This window comes from Micropterus salmoides, unplaced genomic scaffold (assembly GCF_014851395.1).
Source record: "Micropterus salmoides isolate LMB-PRFRI ecotype aquatic unplaced genomic scaffold, ASM1485139v1 Ms_hic_scaffold_8, whole genome shotgun sequence".
Classification (NCBI taxonomy): Eukaryota; Metazoa; Chordata; class Actinopteri; order Centrarchiformes; family Centrarchidae; genus Micropterus; species Micropterus salmoides.
The window spans coordinates 17,923,267-17,945,892 of NW_024044570.1; the positions used below are offsets into that span (position 1 = coordinate 17,923,267).

At 39.0% G+C, this 22,626-nt stretch overlaps 2 protein-coding genes across 5 annotated transcripts; one reads left to right on the forward strand and one right to left on the reverse strand.

The window, feature by feature from the left end:
- The first annotated feature begins 1,532 nt into the window (after window positions 1–1,532).
- LOC119893796 (beta-1,3-galactosyl-O-glycosyl-glycoprotein beta-1,6-N-acetylglucosaminyltransferase 3-like) lies at window positions 1,533–4,319 on the forward strand. The gene is made up of 2 exons (XM_038706131.1): window positions 1,533–1,811; window positions 3,126–4,319. Exons 1-2 carry the CDS (start codon window positions 1,533–1,535, stop codon window positions 4,317–4,319), a joined length of 1,473 nt encoding a protein of 490 aa, XP_038562059.1.
- Window positions 4,320–4,848: 529 nt separating this feature from the next.
- bnip2 (BCL2 interacting protein 2) lies at window positions 4,849–18,300 on the reverse strand. 4 transcript variants are annotated; one of them, XM_038705104.1, is made up of 12 exons: window positions 16,899–18,299; window positions 14,020–14,115; window positions 13,817–13,884; window positions 13,102–13,278; window positions 11,024–11,206; window positions 10,759–10,861; window positions 10,549–10,680; window positions 9,871–9,957; window positions 9,697–9,795; window positions 8,747–8,782; window positions 8,118–8,145; window positions 4,849–5,541 (listed from the first exon to the last, which is right to left on the reverse strand). In XM_038705104.1, the coding sequence occupies exons 1-11, from the start codon at window positions 17,270–17,272 to the stop codon at window positions 8,133–8,135; spliced, it is 1,368 nt and encodes a 455-aa protein (XP_038561032.1). In that variant the 5' UTR covers window positions 17,273–18,299; the 3' UTR covers window positions 4,849–5,541; window positions 8,118–8,132. The 4 variants fall into 4 exon arrangements, with proteins under 4 accessions (XP_038561032.1, XP_038561030.1, XP_038561033.1 ...); XM_038705102.1 differs by lacking the exon at window positions 8,118–8,145 and having other exon boundaries at window positions 16,899–18,300; XM_038705105.1 differs by lacking the exon at window positions 8,747–8,782.
- Between the last annotated feature and the right edge of the window lie 4,326 nt (window positions 18,301–22,626).

The following is a 22,626-nucleotide window of genomic DNA, read 5'->3' on the forward strand; positions in this document are numbered from 1 at the left end:
TGTTTTAACAATTGTAATTTATTGATGATCCCTAAGCTGACCCCCGGTGGTTAAAAGCGAGCTATCGGAGGTGAGATAACCGCATTTATACTGCAGAGACAAGGTGAAATGAGTAAGAAGCCGTCACTGGATCCTGGGTGAATGTCTGTCGAATATCCAACTTAAAACTAACTTCACCGCGGTAACGAAACATTGATTGTTTTTATTTTGCCAGATTAAATGGAATTAGGCGATGGCGCCTAGGCAATTGGGCAGCAACGTGAGCCCGTGAGTTTTATATTTGTTTAGACTACATTTTGGAAAATTAATTTAGTCGAATTAACTATTAACAGTTAATTTTGCTGTGTACCATTGGATGATGACAACTTTCCCTGAATTACTTTGATAGGGAAGAAATCCTAAAAACCAGACAGGTTCTGAAGCGTCACTGTTCCTGTCCCAGTAGGCTGCATACAGTGAGTTACACTCATAGTACACTGTGCTGCAAATTGAGTATATATAAATACTTTGTTGAAAAAAAGCACACTCTTGAGCACTGATGTCCAAGCTCACATTCATCTGCCAAGTGTATTTATTTGTCAGGTTTAAGTCAGTAGCTTCCTGGTTACACAAAACGGACTCATTAGTGAGTTATTCAGACCATCAGGGGGAAAGTGAGATAAACACAGATCTATTACTGTAGACTACTTTATTACCATGCATGGCGCTCTTTCAGCGGCGTTTCTGGCAGCAGCATACCATCACCCTACCTTCCGAGAGCTGCCTACACTGCCAACCTGAGCAACGCGTCTGCAACCTCTTGCTTTTCATTTCGGCGCCTATGTTAACAGGTTGTTAGAGCAGCCACAGAGCCCGCGTGAGCAACGCAAGGGAAAGTTTGTTCTATCTGTCTTCACGGTACAGTTGTGTAATAGTCAGGGTTGCGTGGACTTCATACAGACATTTTTATTATGAAATCCTGCACTCTGTCAGTTTAAGTAATGAGCAGGAGTCTAATACGGAGTACTGTGGACAGTTCCCTCAGTATGGCTGTCCCAGGATCAGCACCTTGACAGTGGTTGTGAGACTTTAAAATGTGTTTAACTGTTTAAACTTTATTCAGTATGATGCTGCTGCTTTTCCTACTGTTTCAATGTCTTTATCTATAGAATAGGCCTATGTCACAGACATGGAGACCATAACTACTATTAACCCTAAACCTAACCTTACCTTAAACCAACTCTTCACACTAAAATGTTGGCTCCCATAAGGAAAGAGAGTCCCCACTATGTAACTGTGTGTAAACAGATGTAATACTTAATCACCTGTGAAGCCTATATATATAGTATAAAAAATAACAAACTATAATAGAAACAATGTGTATATATAAATAAAAATTGTGCATATAGAAAATCAAAATTCTTCTGTCACAGTTGCTAGAGAAATATGATTGTTTGGATACAACTATCTACTAATGGCAGTTTTTTGTTCTAGCATTGTGTGTGGAGGCCCCCCAACCCAAGTCAGGAGACGGTCAGGTAACAGACCTGAATATGTCGTCTACAGTTCTGAAGCACACCTCAGCCGCTTTGCCTATTGCCCTGCTGCTAGCACTGGGGTTGGCTCTGGCTGTGTTTGCCTTGGTCAAGGCCCGTGCCAGGAAGAGGCTTTGCTGGAGCCAGAGCTATGAGAAACTCAGTGGCAGCGCCAGCATGAACATGCCCCACGGTGTGCCCGAGCCGGACAGTGGAGACGAGGTGGATGTGGTGTACACCAGTAAAGGAGGATCAGTATATCGGCGCTACAGCTTTGTCCATGAGCAGGTCGCAGATGTAGACCAGGATGTGGATGAGAGCACTTGTCTCAATCACTCTTAGATACATCTAAATCTCTGTAACTGAGCATTGCATTGTGGACACTCACAGGTAAATAGTTTAGTTTATGTTTAGAAGAGAATGTAGTTGTATTTGCTTTGGTATGTTACTTTTTGAGTTCTGGTGTTTGATTTTACAAAGTGCCTGTACTTGTATAATGCACATTCTTAGATGAGGCATTTGTGAGTAAACAGTGGGGAGAAAATACATATATGTATATGACTTTTTCTTTTTTTACTTGACATTAAACAGTTGAATTATCATGTATAAAAATTAAAATCTGCATGATTTGTTGTAAATACAAATTAACCACTCCACTTGATGTCTTGAGTGCAATTTGAAGACTCAAAGGTGTGTTTGATTTGTCTAGTGTAGTACTACAATTCGGCATTGACAGTGGTTGTGAGACTTTAAAATGTGTTTAACTGTTTAAACTTTATTCAGTATGATGCTGCTGCTTTTCCTACTGTTTCAATGTCTTTATCTATAGAATAGGCCTATGTCACAGACATGGAGACCATAACTACTATTAACCCTAAACCTAACCTTACCTTAAACCAACTCTTCACACTAAAATGTTGGCTCCCATAAGGAAAGAGAGTCCCCACTATGTAACTGTGTGTAAACAGATGTAATACTTAATCACCTGTGAAGCCTATATATAGTATAAAAAATAACAAACTATAATAGAAACAATGTGTATATATAAATAAAAATTGTGCATATAGAAAATCAAAATTCTTCTGTCACAGTTGCTATTGGCAATGTGGGCTAAACATCTATTTCCCATGCCAATACAGCCCTTTTGAATTGAATTGAATATTGTCTCCCTCCAACAGTGACATATATCTGCCACTGAAGAGAAAAAAAATCTTGTCAATCAACAAGTCCTTTGTTGTCATGTGAAGGTGTTGTCTGTAGGCATGTGTATGTGTGTACATAGCATAAATGTTGAAACATCCACCAGGACTTGTGCAACAAGTCAGATCCTACTTTAGGACCAACCAGGAAGGTGTTTAAAATGAATTCCTTCCACGCCTTCATTTGACACACCTACTTAGGGGGATGATTCAGCTTGTGCTCCTTTATTAAATGAAGAACTACAGCTTCTCCTCATTGTAGTGTAACCTGCAGAGTAGACAAGGTCACCAAAGTCACATCAAGCAGACTTCGAGCAAGGAAATGGCTTTGGGATGGTTGTTGAAGGGTCAGATGTTGGTGAGGTCCCTCTCTCTCATCCTCACGGGTATGCTCCTTTATTTTGTCCTTCAGCAAACTCTCTCTCCTTTTGACAGGCAGTCATCATCTGATCACACAATACCACTGCAGTTCTCTATTGACCTGCCTGGCTGCTCGGCTATCATCAGTGGGGATGTAGAGAGCAAGAAGAACGAATTGGAAGTGCTTCTGGCATCCAGGAAAAGACACAATTTTCTATCTGAGGACTTCTACCTCAATGTGACAAAAGACTGCCCAGCTTACATTGAAAAGAGAGGTTTCATGACAGTGCCGCTCAGTGAAGAGGAGAGGGATTTTCCCATTGCCTACTCCATGGTGATTCATGAGAAGATTGAGATGTTTGAGCGACTTCTACGAGCTATTTACACTCCTCAGAACATCTACTGTGTGCATGTGGACCAGAAATCCTCCAAAGAATTTCAGAAGGCTGTGGAGGCAATTATCTCCTGCTTTCCTAATGTGTTTGTAGCCAGTAAATTAGAAAATGTGGTATATGCCTCATGGTCCAGAGTGCAGGCAGATTTGAACTGCATGAAAGATCTGCTGAGCTCACATGTCCAGTGGAGGTACCTGCTCAACACCTGCGGGACAGACTTTCCCATCAAAACCAATGGAGAGATGGTTCAGGCTCTGAAGGCCCTCAATGGGAGAAACAGCATGGAGTCTGAGGTCACCAATGACTACAAGAAAGGCCGCTGGCAGTATCATCACAATGTCTCTAACACAGTCATCAGGACAAGTGAGAGGAAAAGTCCTCCACCCATTAGCAGCCCCATGTTCCAAGGAAATGCTTACTTTGTGGTCACAAGAGCCTTTGTAAAACATGTCATGCAGGACAGAGAGATTCAGACATTTCTGGAGTGGGAGAAGGACACATACAGCCCAGATGAGCACTTGTGGGCCACACTAACGAGGATGCCTTCTGTTCCCGGATCAGTGCCTGCCAACATTAAGTATGACATGTCAGACATGAATGCCATTGCTCGTTTGGTAAAGTGGAGCTATTTAGCAGGAGAAATGAAAAATGGAGCCCCGTACTATCCTTGCACTGGGGCTTACAGAAGAGCTGTTTGCGTGTACGGTGCTGGCGACCTCCAGTGGCTCCTCACACAACACCACCTCTTTGCAAATAAGTTTGATCCCGAGGTTGATGACACTGCTATTAGATGTTTGGAGTCAGTTCTGCGTTTCAAGGCTTTAGGTAACGGCCAGTTATTAACAGATTAATATGCCACCATTTTGTAAAGCTTCTAATCATTTGAAATGTAAAATAATATTGTAGAAACCATATTAATTTATTATAAAAAATTAGGGATCTTCTGATGAAATGTATTGAAATATTCTATTGCTATTAAGTCATTTCTGAAATATGATCCACATTGTATATATTTTTTAAATTATGTGGCTGTTAATCTTATGTCAAGATATTGTTATAGATCTTGTCATGACTTAATATCTGCTGCTAATAATCTGCTCGTTTTAATATTATTGCGAAGGTATTGATGGGGAACTTATGCCATGTCTTTTTTTATTTTTATTTTTTATGATTTCAATGACATGTGTTTGTGGTGCCATCTAGTGGATTCTAAGTGGAAGAGATCTGCAAAGCTGAGGAAAAAAATGTTGGTTATTTGAATCTTAACATACTCTTCATTTGGTCACTGTACAGTTTCAGTGCTAACATAAACCTCTGTCTTGTAACAACTGCAAAACAGGACCGGATGGAATAAAAATATATATAAAAAAAAAACAATGATGTGGATCCATGACTTTACTTGGAGGAAATGTTACACTAAGACATACATCTTTACTTCAAATTGTTGCTGTCACCATGTTCTCCCTCAAGTCAGAGGGCACATTCAAGTGAGGGGCAAAAAATAAAACTTTATTTTCCCCAGGCAGGATTTTAACAGAGAACGCCAGCAGTGAACAGTGAAAAAGGTGCTGTCAGAACTTGTTCTACGAAATGCCACTCAGACACCTAAAATGCAGTTTAAAATCAGAGCAACCATAAAAATATATTAATTTCTCTCCATTGTCACCTTTTGAATATAAATATATATTTAAATGTAATAAAGCAGAACATGCATCAACCATTTGTAACAGAGTGCCTTAAATAACGTGTAGATACAACAGTAACTAGGGAACACCAATAAGCTAAGTGTGACATGATATACCGGTAGTAAATAACTAAAAAAGATTAAAAAGTTTCAGACAGAATGTGGAAAAATGCAGAGGATTGAGCTGTAAAAAGTTCCACAATGTAACAGGCAGCATAGTTTCAAAAAAGGCACTCTCCTGATGCAAAGAGCCAAGTCTCCAGTCACGTTGCCCAGAGCATATACATTAGATTGTTGTGCTCCTCCTCCACATCTTGCAGTGCGAGCAGGGTCACTCCGGTATGGCAGCAGTTGCGATCTCCACTTTACCGTGCATGTCCTTGTCGATTCTGCAGACAGATTCAATAGTCATCAGACATCCATGTGACTGGGATGGTGTGTCATCTAAAAGGGCCAACACACTGTCCATAAACACGCTTTTCATTTGATCACATCCTGAAATGTGAAAGTACCATCACACCACTGCAAAGTAAATTCTTTGCCAGAGGAAAATCATTTTTACTTACCAAACCAATCTCCACCATACAAATTAATACCTAATTTGGTCTGTTATAATTCACACTAAATATTAAGTACTTAAAATATTTGTGTGACACAAACCATCAATATCTGTTGTATAATGGAGGTTCTTACTTACCTTGAAACCTTATAAGACAAATGCACTAATGTGTGCTTCAATATGCAGCACACCCTGCATAAAGGTATAGACGTATACAATAAATACTCATATACAGTATGTGCAATCTTTGAATTTTTTCCAAGCCTTGAGTAATCTATTACAATCCGTAGCCATGTTACCAGTGCATAAATGTGCAATTTTTGTTGATACTGTCAGAAAGATGGCGATGTGTGAGGGTTTGAGTGCATTTGTCTTGCAAGCCTGTCAATCAATTTAGAAGCTTATGCACCTAATAACATATGCTCAACTAATTTTGGCAGAGTTCCATACACAACACAGAGCTTCTTGGACAACCCTGTGATTATTACTTTTCTAATGTTCTAACATCCTATGATATACAGTATCTCACCCCTCACATTTTCATAAATATTTGATTATATCTTTTCATGTGACAACACTGAAGAAATGCCACTTTGCTACAATGTAAAGTAGTGAGTGTACAGCTTCTATAACAGTGTAAATTTGCTGTCCCCTCAAACCAACACATTACACAACAATTAATGTCTAAACCGCCTGCAACAAAAGTGAGTACACCCTAAGTAAAAATGTTTAAATTGGGCCCCACAAGCCATTTTCCTTGTGTGACATCCTTGTGACTTGTTAGTGTTACAAGGTCTCAGGTGTGAATGGGGAACAGGTGTGTTAAATTTGGTGTTATCGCTCTCACACTCATACTGGTCACTGGAAGTTCAACATGGCACCTCATGGCAAAGAACTCTCTGAGGATCTGAAAAAAAGAATGGTTGCTCTACATAATAATGGCCTAGGCTATAAGATTACCAAACCCTGAAACAGAGCTGCAGCATGGTGGCCAAGACCATACAGCAGTTCAACAGCATAGGTTCCAATCAGAACAGGCCTCGCCATGGTCGAACAAAGAAGCTGAGTGCACGTGCTCAGCGTCATCTCCAGTGGTTGCCTTGGGGAAATAGACTTACGAGTGCTGCCAGCATCGCTGCAGAGGTTGAAGGGGTGGGGGTCAGCCTGTCAGTGCTCAGACCACACAGCTCACCCTGCATATTGGTCTGCATGGCTGTCGTCCCAGAAGGAAGCCTCTTCTAAAGTTGATGCACAAGAAAGCCCGCAAACAGTTTGCTGAAGACAAGCAGACTAAAGACATGGATTACTGGAACCGTGTCCTGATGAGACCAAGATAAACTTATTTGGTTCAGATGGTGTCAAGCGTGTGTGGCAGCAACCAGGTGAGGAGCACAAAGACAAGTGTGTCTTGCCTACAGTCAGGCATGGTGGTGGGAGTGTCATGGTCTGGGGCTGCATGAGTGCTGCCGGTACTGGGGAGCTACAGTTCATTGAGGAAAACATGAATGCCAACATCTACTGTGACATACTGAAGCAGAGCATGATCCCCTCCCATCGGAGACTAGGCCGCAGGGTAGTATTCCAACATAACGACCCCAAACACACCTCCAAGACGACCACTGCCTTGCTAAAGAAGCTGAGGGTAAAGGTGACGGACTGGCCAAGCATGTCTCCAGACCTAAACCCTGTTGAGCATCTGTGGGGCATCCTCAAACGGAAGGTGGAGGTCTCTAACATCCACCAGCTCCGTGACGTTGCTATGGAGGAGTGGAAGAGGACTCCAGTGGCAACCTGTGAAGCTCTGTTGAACTCCATGCCAAGAGGATTAAGGCAGTGCTGGAAAATAATGGAGGCCACACAAAATATGTCACTTTGGGCCTAATTTGGATATTTTCACTTAGGGGTGTACTCACTTTTGATGCCAGCGGTTTAGACATTAACAGCTGTGTGATGATTTTGAGGGGACAGCAAATTTACACTGTACACTCACTACTTTACATTGTAGCAAAGTGGCATTTCTTCAGTGTTGTCACATAAAAAGATATAATCAAATATTTACAAAAATGTGAGGTGTACTCACTTTTGTGAGATAATGTATCTGCAAATGAACCATCTCAGCAACTGAGCACATTACTTATAAGTAATGAGCAGAATATTTCTGTGTGCATGAGGAAGGCTGACAAAGGTTTGTGGCAATTACAAAACATCAGCAGGGAGTGGGTATGCAGTGAGTCATGCAAAGAGCTGTGAGAGAGGACAAGCCGGGTGCTCAGTCAGTAAGTTTGAGTTACTGCAGCGAACCATGCGAGGACATGGTTACAGTGCAACCACACACCACAGTGACAAAGACAATCTGCTTCCCTGCAGTTCCACCCCATTCAGTCGTAAAAGAATGAACAAACTTACCAAATGTCAAACACCTCAAATTCTAAACCTGTTTTTTAAGAGACACATGCAAGTAAGTGCTACTTGATGCCCCAACTTTAATATCAGAAAGCAGCAATGCAATCAGCTACGCCAAATCTATTCTAACATGTTCTTGAAATAAATCAATTCTTTTCAGCATCACAATGAAGACAGTATTTTGTAAAAAGGATAAGATTCTTAAGGCTACAAACGTACATGGTATGTTTAAAACCACATACAGATAGCTGTAATTATTTTGAGGCAATAAATAAAGAACACAACTCACATGAATTAGCTTTGAGATTAACTGAACAGAATTGGCTCAGAAATGAGATATAGTTGGTTAAACAAGCACCAGGCCACCTATTTTTGGAAACCAATCAAACAGCTTCTCAGCCTGCTCTTTAGGAACTAAATCTACTGAGAGGAAAAAGTAGGACATTGGGGAGGAAAGTTGTCGATTTTGGCCAGAAGAAAACAGCAAATCATCAAACTACAAAAACGCGGACAGGTTGAGGTGTATTGGTGCATTTCTGAAAGCCAACAGATCATTTCGTTGTTAGTTTTGTGAAATGCAAAAAATAAAATAAATAAATGCTGAGACTGATCCTGGGTGAAAGTGCATATACCTTTTACGGCTTTTCCTATTTTTTTCGTCGTCAAACCTTTAGAAGGGGTAGGGAAATGGAGTTAAGGAAAGGAGAAATACACAGCCAACAGCAACCAAACATCCAAAAGAGAAAAAACATTTGATAAGATGAGTATATGTGCTGACGTCTTTTCTAATGCCACGAGGATACAAGGCACGCCTCAGGTTAAGTCACATCAAGGGAAAATACAGCATGAGCAATTTCTCAGCATGAGCTCGCTCAATGGTTATGCATATCATTTTGCATATAATGTTGACACTTGGTGAAATGTTAAAATAACTCAGATAGTGCATAACACCCATTAAGGCTACACAGGAAAAGCAGAATGTTGCTGTAGCACCACCTACAGCTGAAATGCAATCACATTTTGCAGGATCAGTCCGACATTATACTGCATAAAACGTTACTAGAATTTGGAGAGGAAAAAAAAACATCAAGGCATCAAAAGAAATAACTTTTTTTAGGAATCATTTAATTATGTTTTGTACCAAGTTTTGTGAGGATAGAATGAATTCTGTAGAAGGGAAGAAATGGAAGGTGGTCTATACTGATGTGGTCATTATTAACTTATTCAAGTGAGCAGCCATGTACTGCTCCACTGCACACCAGTTGCAGCTGTAAAATATGCCATCTCCAGGTCCATTTCATTTGGAAACAAAACAAGACTGAATCTAGCCTCAACCAGGAACCACCCCGATATGTAAACGACTGCTGTAAATGAATGCTTACTCAAGTGTTAGCATTTAACAACAAATCATTTTCAACACTTAGGTATAAAATCAGAGGGCCAAACCACTACATTTCTGTTACGGCCTTGGATTTCTATTTATTAACTTGCAGACCCCACACTATTTGGTCTTTTGACAGGACTTTTGTAGAGTTTTAAAGAGCTCGAAAAGTGCTGATGTGTTCGTGTGGAGCATACTTACTGTTTGATACAATCTGGTATGGACACATACTCCATTGGAACCAATTCTGCCAGGTCTATCAAGCTGTACACGTACTTTATTTTCTGACTAAATTTGGAGCTGTGAAAAGAAACGGGAGGTTACCTAAACTATTTATTACTCTGATCATGTTAAAACTTCAAACATTAAAGTTACCTTATGAAAGGTTTTGTGAGAGCCAGCAAGGTGCGAATAAACCAAGAGGGATGGACAATTATCAAAGATTTCAAGTTCTTCCTTAACCTATACAAAAAGAGTGAGAGAAGCTATCAATAATAATCACATATCATTAAATTAAGGACTTGAATTCATTACTGGATCCCTGAAAATTGTTAATAACTGAAATGAACATTATTCCTCAGTTTTGCTGACCTACACTTTGTCTTTTCCTTCTTGGGTTATTCTGCAGCAATGGAAGTAAATGAAGCCTTAAAAGTTGATCCAAAACAAATTTCTACAGCTGTCCCAATTTGTAAACACCTTGGCACAGCCTGTGTTAATGCTCCTTTAGAAGCTTTATTTTTACAATATTGTGACTACAAAGAAAATTAATGAAGGAAGATAGACCAGTTGGTCAACAAAATTCCTTTTAACTGTTCATTTTATCTCACTGAAAATATCTGTTTTGGTGATGTAAATGTTGTTTTTAACTCTGGCAGTTTGCTGCTTACTTTTGTACCATTTAAGGTTTTTCACTGGACTTGGACTACTTATATTTCAATACAAACTAGAAAAAAGGGGGGGAGGGGGGAGGGTAGTGTATGATGATGCTGCTGTTCTTGTGATTGGGCCAACACCTCTGCACAGCTGTAAACGCTACTACTTCAGACTCACCTCCTATCAATCTGCTGATAACACTTTCTGAGCCAGCCAACAGTTGGCATCTTTTTCCGAGAGGTCGCACCATTCAAATACACAATCATATAGTTCTCAGCAACCAAAAGCTCCAGTGTGCCGATGACGTACCTGCGACGGGAAAATTCCATTAGTGCTGGTTCTCAAATGTTCGCTCACAAGGCTTGAGGACTTCAAATAATTACTCACTTGAATAAATTGTCCATGATGTATCTGTAATTTGGTTGATTGCTCTCAGGCATAAAGCACACAGCAAACACAATGATGGCATTTAAACCGTCTCCATAGTAACCTGCAATGAAAAGCCAAAAAATAATTTTTAACACAGACGATGATGTCAAACACAAATGTAATACTGCTTGTTCATCTTGTAAATTAAAAGGAACATAGACATACATAGAATTACTGCACATACTGTATGTGTGTGCCTAATTTCACCATGTATGCCACTGACCTCCATGGCTGATAACTCTCTTGTAAGGTTCGATGGCCTTCATGTCCACTCTGTGTTCCTGGTCTCCGAACCGAAACGCCCTCCAGCGTCGCCCTTCCTCCCTCTCCTCCGAGGCAGAGTACTCCTGAACTGACTCCACACCCTTCTGTAGTAGCTCTGTGGTTTTCGGCTTGGGTAGGTCGTCTAAAGGAGAAGAGGCATTTTAAACCCTCAGCTTGGATACTACACCCGCTGCATGTGAGGCCTGTCTGATGTAATCAATTCTGATTTACTTTGATCAAATCATTTATGTAATGTTTAGATCACTCAATTTATAATAAAAATTATCAATTGCATGCATTTTCATCAACAGATATGACAATAACATTTCTTTTTTTGCTTTTCTCTTTTAGATGGCATGCTTTCCTTTTTCGAATCAACACCAACAGTCACATCTTACATCCATGTCTCCCTTTCACTTGAGGTCATCCTTTTTTGCGGGGGGAAACCCTGCTATTGCACTCTTGTCATGTCACAGTAAAATAAATGGAAATAAATGTGATGACCAACCACTACCATTCAAAGGGCCGACACCCAACTGAAGTCCCTGAGGACTTCTGTGCATCTTTTGTTGTGGCACATATGCATGACGCACATAATGTATAGCTGCATATCATGCAGACATCAAGCAAAGTTTTAAAATGATAATGTATTTCAAGCATGCAACAAGCATAATCAAATTTAAGCGGATAATAGTGAAACCAAATCACACCAACACACTTTGATGAGGATCTTTCCGTGAGTGGCTAATCATATACATACATACACACACACACACACACACACACACACACACACATCTGGGTTTCTTCTTTAGGGCACTGTATGACCACATATATAAATTTTGCCTGAAAATAACTGGCTCATCATTTATGAAATTATCTACCAAATGAATCAAAAGCACACAATGTGAGATTCTTGTTTTAAAATCCCAAATGTTATGTAATTAAAAGACTACAATTAATTAGGTGCACATTTGTATCATGCTTTAATGTATTCATTTATTGTGAAATGTCTTGTGATGTGTGATATCTTGTGAAATATGACACACCCAAAGACTAATAAACAAACAGCGCATGCTAGCAAATGTTAAAATGTATTGTTTCCTGAAACACAACAAAATTTCAATGAAAGGAAAAATGACATGCACATAACACACACCAAAAATGAAGGGTATGAAACATGAAACTTCCCCATGATTTGTTTGAATAGCTGAAGACAGAACATAATCTGGACAATAGGAATTGATTGACTCATGGATGGCAGAAAAAAAAAAAAAAAAAGGGGGCTGTCCAAGAGACCTTACCACAAGGAAGAGAGAAACCTGCTGCTGCCCTGCAGCCTGTTTCCAGGCAGAGAATGGAAACAATTCTTCCAAGTGAAATAGAGGAAAGCAGCAGTGTGGAAACAAAAACAAAGTACATTTTAACTTCACTTAAGGCACTCAGCTGCCAACCCAAACCTGTAAAATGAAGGAAGGAAAAGGCCCATGGATCCAAGAAACCAGGACATAAAAGACCGGTCTGATAACACAATTGTATGTGTTACAAGCCAACGAATAAACCCAAGGAGGGAAAATCTTTTCATAAATAAAATACACCATAGTGGACTTCATCTGGGTTTAATTTAAAGTATCTTTGCATCTCCCACCTCATCAAGTCAATCTAAACTTGACTGAACTTTCAGTATTAACAAAACAAAGCGGAACAAAAAAGGTAAAAAGATACTAGGGGTGCAAACGATCACAGAATTCATGTTTCGGATCATATATGGTTATAATTTTTTGGATTCCACACAGCCAATGCCATTTTACACAATGGAGGCAAAAGCAACAGCTTTTGAATCAGTTGCTCCCCTAACCCAGTTGTTGTGCATGTTTTCACAGCAATTAACATTTACAGAATTAATACATAGTAGAGGTGTCAGTAAAACTGTTTCACACTATGATGGTTAAACTCCGCGGGGGGGGGGGGGGGGGGGGGGCATACAGACCACTACTAAAGCATTATTGTTGTCATTGCGTAATATTAAGTTCTTACCTTCCCATTCAAACTCATTGCTGTTGTCTGAAGGTGTGTCTATATCATCAAGGTCCAACTCTGTACTCTCATCCAGCTCATCAGAGAGGAGAGAACCTTCACTGCGGTCAAGTGTAAGGCTGATGTCCGGAGCTGCAAGCTTCTTCTTTGCCTTCTTGCCATGGTTCATTTCATAACCTATGGTAGATGTCAAATCATCATTGTTCATGGGTTTTGTAAGAACAATTAAAGAATACTCACATGCAATGAAGATATATTTTCCTAGTGCTTCCAGAGTCCTTTATTGTGCAAAACCTGCACTCTGAAGTTCAGGCAAGGCAAATAAGAGGCTGCATTAGTTTACACAATCAAGTGGTATCTTCCATTGTGAACAATATTTTATTAACCAAAATCCCTCTGTGTATTACTGTCCCTCCACTTCACCTCTGCAAACAAAACACTATTAGAGAGGATTTTATACTAAAAAGACTACACTTGAAGACACCCTTTGGTTTTTAAAGGCTGCTGCTGGGGCCTCAAATTAGATTGGGCTGAACTTTCAGAATGCATTCTTGCACAAACAAGAATGAACAGGAATGATTACAGCAGCCAAAAACTCTCTCAACGTACATGGGCATGTGAGTTTTAAGATAAGACTTGAAAAATGTGAACATGCACTTTAATATTCTCCTGGGTCGCTGTGGCAATGCACCGTATACTATTCTGTTTTCATTACCAGGGTCTCCCTCTTCAGATGGTCCTGCAAAAAGCTCATCTTCAAGCTCCTCTTCCTCTGGTAGGGGCCTGATAATCAAACAGGAGGAATTCACACCTTCAGTGGGGTTATGGTTCATGTGACTTTTAAAACCCAAAACATTTGATACAAAGCTGTTAACCATGATTTACGTGGTAATACATGAACATTAGGAGTGACAATACCGTGGAAAGTCCTCATCCTGCCACTCTTCCTTCAGTTCAACTCCTTCCATTCTTAGTCGGGCTTCTGTTGTGGCGACTGACTCTTGGCGCTCCAGGCTGGTAATAAAATCACAAAAAGGTCACGCCATCTTTTATGTTTAATGATCTTTAATTGCTAGTAGGATGGATTAGTATGTCAGCAACTAAAACCTCCACAAAGTCATTGGATATGGACAGTTACAGTGATGGAACACTACAAGACAGCAGGTACACTTGACTTAAGAGGATGAGGATTATGTTATGAACAGCCTAGGTTATGTTGAGAAAAAAATACACAATAATAGAAAAAGATCTATATGAGATTTATAAGAAAAGTTATAAAATACATAAAACAAGTTCATTTGATTTTAAAGGTTTCAATGGAGAAGGGTTACACTTTTAAATAAGAATAAAAACGCCATATATATATATATATATATATATATATATAAATAAAGGCTCTACTCATGTGTAAGGTTCATAATACCTTCCCTCTGGTAGGCCAACAGCAGCCTCTACTGACAGTCTTAACCTTTACAAGATGTAGAGCAATAGAGGGGGGTTAAGCAGAAGTATCTGTCTAAAAAGATTTGTTGTAACAGTTGGTAAGAAATTGTGTGTCATGTATTGTCAAATTTGGGGGGGAAATGGTCCTTTTGGCTTTAGGATGAACCTTAAACTTCCATTGCTTACTATATAATAGAGGGTAATAACGGCTTTCCATGTGCTGTGGTCAACCCCGCCTGTTACTTATCACCATAGCATTACACGCTGTTAGTGAGAGAAAACCTTGTGTATGGTGCCTATATGCCAATCGGTATGTGCCTCTTTACTATCACATGGGCTTATTGCCTTTTTTAAACAAACCAAATACTTTGATATGAAAAGAAAATAACCATCTCCCCTCCATAGTTCCAGCTCCTTGGCTGATGCTCTGTCACAGTGCTAATCAATCCACAATTCACAGCCATGCATGTTGATCAAGAACCGCCTCAAGAGTTTCAGCCTGCAACTGGCCACATAATCAGATCACTGCCTTCTTGAAAAGCTCACAAGCTTGTGTTTAGCTTAGCTTATAAACCAACCAGGGCTTAGCTTATAAACCATAGGGCTAGTCACTAATGCTGATCATGGTATCTGTGTCTTTGCTGCACAGAGCTCCTTCTGAAGCATTAATCACATACATGACTGTATTTGTGCTCCCAGACGCAAAAACAATCTGGGCATTTGGTTCTCAACATTTCACAATGTATCAGTTTGCTTATGTATAGTACTAATCCCCACATTACATCTGAAATCCAACTAAGAGAGGTAGAAGTGCCAAAGGAATGTGGTTTCCTGAAAAGAAATCCTAGCAATCAAAGAGCACCAGAGACCAAGGTGCATGAAAGTGGAATCGGCCACATTAGTGAGTCAAATGGAAAAGAAAACAGTTCAAAAACTATAATAACAATAAGCCACTGGTGGTGATGGTTTTGAAATAACTGATTTTGACTATGCTGATACTTCTTTCCCCAAGACAGTGTACATACACCCTAATACATTCTGTATAACTTTTTTTTTAAGTTAAGACAAAGGTAAATCTATATAAAAAGAAAGAAGTGCTGACCAAACGTTTGATGAGAAGTAATTTTTCATGGCCATGATTTCATCAAATCTGACAGGAATATTATTTGTTATTAATGATGGGGAACCATTACTTTACTAAATTTGAATTTAGTTCTCATATAGCTATACTTCTTATAAGAATATGCAAATCTGTCAGTGTCAGAAAAAGAGTGGCTAATTTGGCTTTCTGGCTTCTGTCAATAAAACTGCTGGTTATTCGATATGAAGATTAAAAAGGTAGAGGCACAATTCATAGCAGCACCTTACCCTGATAGATGCGAGAGAACATCCTGAAATGTCATCTCCTTGTGGTTAAATAGAATGTGTCAACTAGTGTTGCTGTCCAGCTGTTAGCCCTTTCATATCCTGATTACTAACAATCTTGAGCATACAGTAAGTTGCAAATACTTGTAATGAAGGATCCACTGTTGTTGGTGATGGGTCACAAGGTCATATGTTTGTCAAAGTTCAGCCAAATGATGCTCTGTGTATATCTTGCTGCACAGCTGTTCACATATTTTGCTTACCATAACCTACAGTGGTTTGAGACAAAGACTGTTACACCTGTACAATAGTATACAGTCTAAAAAAATAGCCCAGCAAAATACTACATTTCTGAAGCTTAAAGTTTCACATTTTTCTTTAGATTGTGCCAGAGAAGTATTGATTCAACTGTGTTACTTTTTGACATCCTTGTCTGTGGTGCTGTTGTACTGGATTACATTATAATGAAATATGATCCTACTGTTTTGTCCACAGCTGAAAAAATAATAGTGTACAGATATTCATATTACCTCCTCTACAATGTTCAGGAAATCAGTGTCATACCAGCCTCAGTCTAGCGTCTACCTGACTTGCTTTTCTTTCCAGGCTATAAATAAGTGAATGCATAAAGGTTTGGAAAGGGTATGTCCCTGTCTGTTGGTATTATTAATCACTTGTTTTCCTTTTTGTGTTCTGGGTTAAACAGTTAAGTTTTGCCTGTGAGAGTATGGCTTCATTTGAGGAGCTAACCACAGCAATTAATAGCATTTAGCAGTGGTATTGGCAACCATGCAAGAGATTCGCAGGTCTGATCCAGTACACTGGAAAACATTCGCTGGCAGACACTTGAACAGAGGCGGTCATCTGACTCAGGTGCTGGAGTCTGGGAGAACAGCTTTCATGTAATGGAGCGCTGATACAAGAATATAGCTCATATTTTTTTAAGTTTCCAAAATGTAGGTCAAACAAACAAATGTACAGTTACAGACCTTCCAATAGGTCCAGGGGGTGAGCGTGGCTGGGGAAGGCTCACTGGGGTAGAACTTTTTGCTCCCGGCTGTTTCTGCTCGTCGCCTGGAGTTGGCCTTTCCTGTGGCGTAACGTTACCTCTTGTTTTGGTTAGACTCTCTTGGGATGCCTCTTCGCCATTTTCAACTGTGGAAGCTGTGCTACTTTGTAATTCGTCCAATTCCTCCTCTTCACCTTCTCCCGACACCCCAGAAGACGAAGGAGTAGAAGTCTGTCTGTTCCCCAGCTCGTCAAGCGTCCTCCTGGGTGTGACAATATCTTGGCTGCTATTGTTCAGATTCATATCGCTTACACCCTTCAGCACTGCTTCACTCCCAATCACATCCGATGCCATAACGTTAAGTTTCTCCTGGTCCTAGAGCGGCTCGGTGTTGAAGAGTCCGACGGTGAAACGTTGAAAACACCGGTTTAGTAAGCCAGTCAGATAGGTGAACGTGACTTACAGAACTTCTTTAAAAGTTTGTGGCTAGCGTAGTAGCTCTCGTCCGCCGTACAGCTAGCCAAAAGGACGGTGTTTGTTGACAGATAGCAACACCAACTAACAGCACATCTTATTAACGTTAACCAAATAGTGTTAAATGTCACACTGGGTTGACAGATAGTAACTTTATCTAAATGCGTCACAGTGTGTGAACTCTGGAGTCCAAAACGTGTGCTAGCTTTGCATAAGCAGCGGTGCGCAGTGTTCCTGCTACTTATCAATTTCCTCCCTTCCTTCCTCCGAGTCAGAAAGCTCTCCTGCGAACCGACGTTACTCACGCTAGCGTATGGGCGATAGTTAGCTCCCTTAGCCACAGCAGAACACAAGCTAATGTTGACCCGGCATTAATCCATAAATTGAAGCCAGTTGTCAACTACAACGTAACGTTAGGACAGCAATTCCGTTGGTCATCGTAAAATATAAAGTCCGTATCTGCTGATTTAACTACCCGGCTTCTCCGTTATTAGTCTTAGGAATGATAATTTAGCGGCTGAAGACGGTTGTTTTTTAACACCGCAAGCTAACTAACAGAGCATACCGTCAGCTCTCCAGCTAGCGGTATCGACATTTTTGTGTAGTTGCCAGTTATGTCTCCTGCGGGTTCGTAACGTTATCTGAACTTCCTACCTTTTATCCCTCAGCAAACATCGCAAAAGAAAGACAAAACGGTGTTATTTTGATGCGTTGTTTTCACCATCCGAATTATAATGTTTACCCCGTTGCCTCATTTTGCGAGGCAACGTCTTTATACTATAAGTTAACGTTAACTTCATCTAAAATATTAACTTACTTCGTTTCAGTGTCTCACATGTTGAAACGATTCAAACGAAGATGATAAAATGCATTGCTCTCCAAAGTATGTCATTTAACTAGAGTTAGAGGCTTTCATAGATTAACGTTACAGATAATAAACGAGCTTAATGTATCTCTGTGGTAAATTTGCAAACCTGGCACCCCTGCCTGTTTTGTTGAGCCTAACGTTACCATGAACTGTCGAGGTGTCGCTGCCTCAGCACGTTGTCACTGCCCTCTGCTGATCGTGGAAAATAACATTTTAAAAGGTTTAGACTACAGAACCCGTTGACCTGGTGTGTACTGAAAACATGGATTATATTTAAACCTCTGGGATTGTAGGACAGCAGTGCTTTCCATTGGATTTACTAAAAGTTATTTCCATTTTTAATCTGTAAAGATTTTGTATCCAACATTTTGATAATTATCAGGAACATTTATATTATCAGTTGTCCTGTAAATTGTAGTTGTACAGAAATACTGTACATTTTACTCTGTTACATTTAAGGTAAGTTACAGATTACAAAACCTATGACCAGTTTATAAAATATAATGCATTGCTATTGATTAAATAACCCAACAGTAGGTCAGCATATAAAGAAGTGGAAATTAGCCCCACCTTGATGAGATACAACATTAACATGCTGCTTAACATTTAATCAATCAGCAGTAATAGAATAATACAAAATATACAATAATATAACTTTCAGAATGGGCCCATTTTGCGCAACAAGTACATTTACTTTTACTTTAAGTACATTTTGTGGCTAGTACTTATATAATTTTACTAAAGTAAAAATTTGAATGCACACTTTTACTTACAGAAAACCTTGCATTGCAGTATTGCTACTCATACCTAGATCCTAGATATTATAACTTAAAGATCGGAGTACTTCTTCCACCACTGTTCTATTAGTGTAAGCATATTAGTATATACAACTTGCAGCTTCAGTCCAAAATATTTGCCTTCATAAGTAACTGTTTTATTAGTATTTAAAGACACAAATGTGGCTAAGTGCCAATATGAGAGCAGAACTCAACAGCCCATGATGCATAGGGCAAGCTATCAGAAATCAGTGTATTTTTGCAGTAAACATAGGCTGGAGTAATGAATCTTTAAGTAATATATTATCATAAGCTTGTAGACATCCACTGTCTTTGTAAGTGACACATCTAACACAGACAATTTTTTGTCTTACATGGTTGTGGATAAACATGCACATGTATGTTGATAGTATTAAATACTATGTCATCATATAAGATTAAAAAAAGATTCAATTTGTTTTTATTGTTTCATTCCATTTAATAGAAAAAAGGTCTTGTTAATTATGCTATTTCCACTATTAGGATTTTAATCTGATTTTAAACAGTTGCTCTAGTCACTTCAATAAATCTCAGCTTTACCATCAGTGACTAATCTTTGCCAATAGGTGGAGGCAGATGCTCACTTAAACACTGCAGTCTAGGGGATACTTTTATAGATTTAAATCTGCTATAACTCAAATTCCTGAGAAAAGCAAAGTGGACCCAAGTCTAAGATGTGATGAGGACGAATGGCCAATTATAATTATAATTATAATTATAATTATACTTAACAAGAGCCAGCTTTTAACATTTCCAGATGGTTCCGGGCTCATCTGACTTGAGCAACTGTGTGTTGCTGTTGTGTCTTCTTTGTAATTCAGGTAAAATTACAATTAAAGTTATATTTTCAAATTAACATGTTTGCATTCCAAACCCGGTGACCCGATACTTTTAATTGCTATTTTACTATCAGACCTAATGGTAAAAAAAAAATGAAAAGAAAAGACTGCTATAGATCTAACATAATGATGCTGCCTGGCTAATACCTCCTCTGTGTGCAGCGGATCATTCAGTGTAATTTCTAATTAACACATTGCTATTTACTCTGTTGGATCATTAGGCCTCATCACAAAAGGATAATCCAGTCAAATTGAGAGTTTATGCTTCCCTTCCACCTTCCACCATGGTGCTGTTTGCTAATGAGTCATGTTGCAATTATCTAACAAATTAAGACAAATGTTGTCTGTTTAGCCAAGATAAATGTATTGAGCCAGACTATAGCATCAACACATATAACAGAGAAAGAAATTTATCCTAGATATTTCTAGTGAATTTGTTTTACATTTATACCCAAAATTTAATGTCAAATACTAAGAATAACATTGTAATTTTGACATACTTTTTAGTTTGTCTACATTTTTATTTTATTTATTTAATTTTAAGTTAAACCTGAAATTGCATGTGAAAATGCAAAATATGATAAATGGAGATTTTTTTTAGCAAAAATCCTACCAGAATAACTTATTATTGAACTAGAGAAAGCCAGTGCCACATAGTTTTAGTGACATAGCACTATCGTAATGTGTGTGTTGCATTGTTTGTCACAGTAAACCTCTCTCTTCAGTACACAATAAAGTGTTAGTGCGCAGCTATTGTTGTGGCATTGTCTGATGCAGGATTATCTAATTCCTTATTTTAAAAGTAATACAAGAACTCCAGATCTCAACCAGATGCTGTAGCAGACCATTCCAACATTCACCCCTCCTTTCATGATGAAAGGAGGGGTGAACATTGGGATCAGAGATGGAAGCTGTAACCTATTTGTGAAGCAGAATCATTAGGAAGGATCTCCAACCAATTTCCATAAGTGGGGTAGCGGAAAGTATTTAGGCTGCTCGAAGTATATCACTAATGAGAAAAGACAAAAAGGATTCATGTGCATGTTTTATGCAATCTCTTTCTGGGTGTAGATGAATAATTATTTATGATTGCAAAGCCTAAAAGGGAAGCAAAAAGATAGCAACTGCAAAGAGACTGGTAAAAAATTTAAAGAGGAAGTTAAATGAATATTTAAGGGAAGATGAAATATTTAATGGAAACAAATGTGCAAAACATTTAAAACGGCATGATAAATAGTAGTGAGTGCTATTAAAGTGACCCTTGGAATTTGTGCTATTTGCTGCAGTAGGTCTCATTCAGACTTGTAATGGTGTGAACTGAAGATTCCGGCAAATGTTTTCAACATGCAATGTCATTATATGAGGACATTGTGTCTGTAACCCATGGGTTAACCTAATAGCTGAGAAATATTAGCCTTTGATTCAGTGTAGTTTGTATTGATGCCACAAGGCAGAAACAATTCATGTTTTATTGACCTTCTTGAAGTTGAGGTTAGGGTTCTAAAAAAGCACATAATGACATAAATTTTGAATATCTTTGCAGTTAATTTCTCAAGAGACAATCTGCATTAGGGTTTTGCACAACATCAATGTGTCAGTCTGATGCTCTACAGTACATTTTGTACATTTTCAACTACCAACATCAAAAGGAAAAAAAAAATCTGGAGTATGTACCAGCACAGTTCATTTGTTTTCCAAATGCGAAAATAATTAAATCAGCAAACAAATAATTATTCAAGTCAATGAGAACAATTATCTCAAAGACGCCTCTGAGACTTGGATGTGCATACTGAATTGATTAATTATCCTGCTAAAGATAATTGAGTTAGATCTTTGACTGCTTCCTCTCAATGTACTCTTGCCTCCATTTTGATCTCAACAAGATTATCATCTCCACCATCATTTATAACATGTGGTCATTGTGAACACTTCTCTGTGTGTTCACAAAAATTGCCATGGTGTAATGACATGTAGGACTTTTAAAGAGCTGCATTTTAATTCACCAGTCATCTTACTCTGCAGTACACGACATTATTCTTGGATCATAAGGAAAAATCTAAAAATGACCATGACTGGAAATCAAGGGCTTCTCATCTCTTACTTAAACTTCACGAACCTTAGGTTTTACAATATATTATAATCTGTATAAAATGTCCTATTAAATATATTAAAAATATAGCAGTGTTCAGACCTGTGTTCGTATGTCCAACTCAACTTTGTCAGCGACACTGTGTCATGCCCTTACTAACCCATGGGAAGACTATTACTTACTTCTGAGGCAGACAGAGATCATTACCTCTGTGAATGATGGCGAGGTAGCCCGAGCCCAACAGCTTTATTTCCCAGCTCAACCTGGCGGACGCACGCCATCACATCCTGTTAACAATTCCATGGCTCCACCATAAAGATAAGCTCCCTCAATCAGCTCCGTCTGTCTCCATCGCCACTGGAGGGCCATCAGTTATCACTTGCTGGGATGGGAGCCCTCCACATTCACTTGTGATTGACACCATTTAGATGATGCAGTCACACTCACTGGGCTGTTTATTTCCTCTGCAGACCAGTATGCTGTTTTCTGATTAAGGGAGTTCATGAAACATTTTTTTTTGATATCGACATATTTAACTACAATCAGTCTTTTCACCCTGTGCAAATATTGGTCCATTCCATGTGGAATCTTTCAAATGCTGAGATGAATTAAGTCAGAGGCTT

Excerpts from the sequence above, each read along its gene's own strand:
- LOC119893796 (XM_038706131.1), top strand. The coding sequence starts at position 1,533 with ATGTCGTCTACAGTTCTGAAGCACACCTCAGCCGCTTTGCCTATTGCC. Across the intron at positions 1,812-3,125 it reads TCCATGAGCAGGTCGCAGAT|CAAACTCTCTCTCCTTTTGA; the intron begins GTAGACCAGGAT and ends TTTGTCCTTCAG.
- bnip2 (XM_038705102.1), bottom strand. The coding sequence starts at position 17,272 with ATGGCATCGGATGTGATTGGGAGTGAAGCAGTGCTGAAGGGTGTAAGC. Across the intron at positions 14,116-16,898 it reads CCCCCTGGACCTATTGGAAG|CCTGGAGCGCCAAGAGTCAG; the intron begins GTCTGTAACTGT and ends TTTTATTACCAG. Across the intron at positions 8,783-9,696 it reads ATACCAGATTGTATCAAACA|GTTTGACGACGAAAAAAATA; the intron begins GTAAGTATGCTC and ends CCCCTTCTAAAG.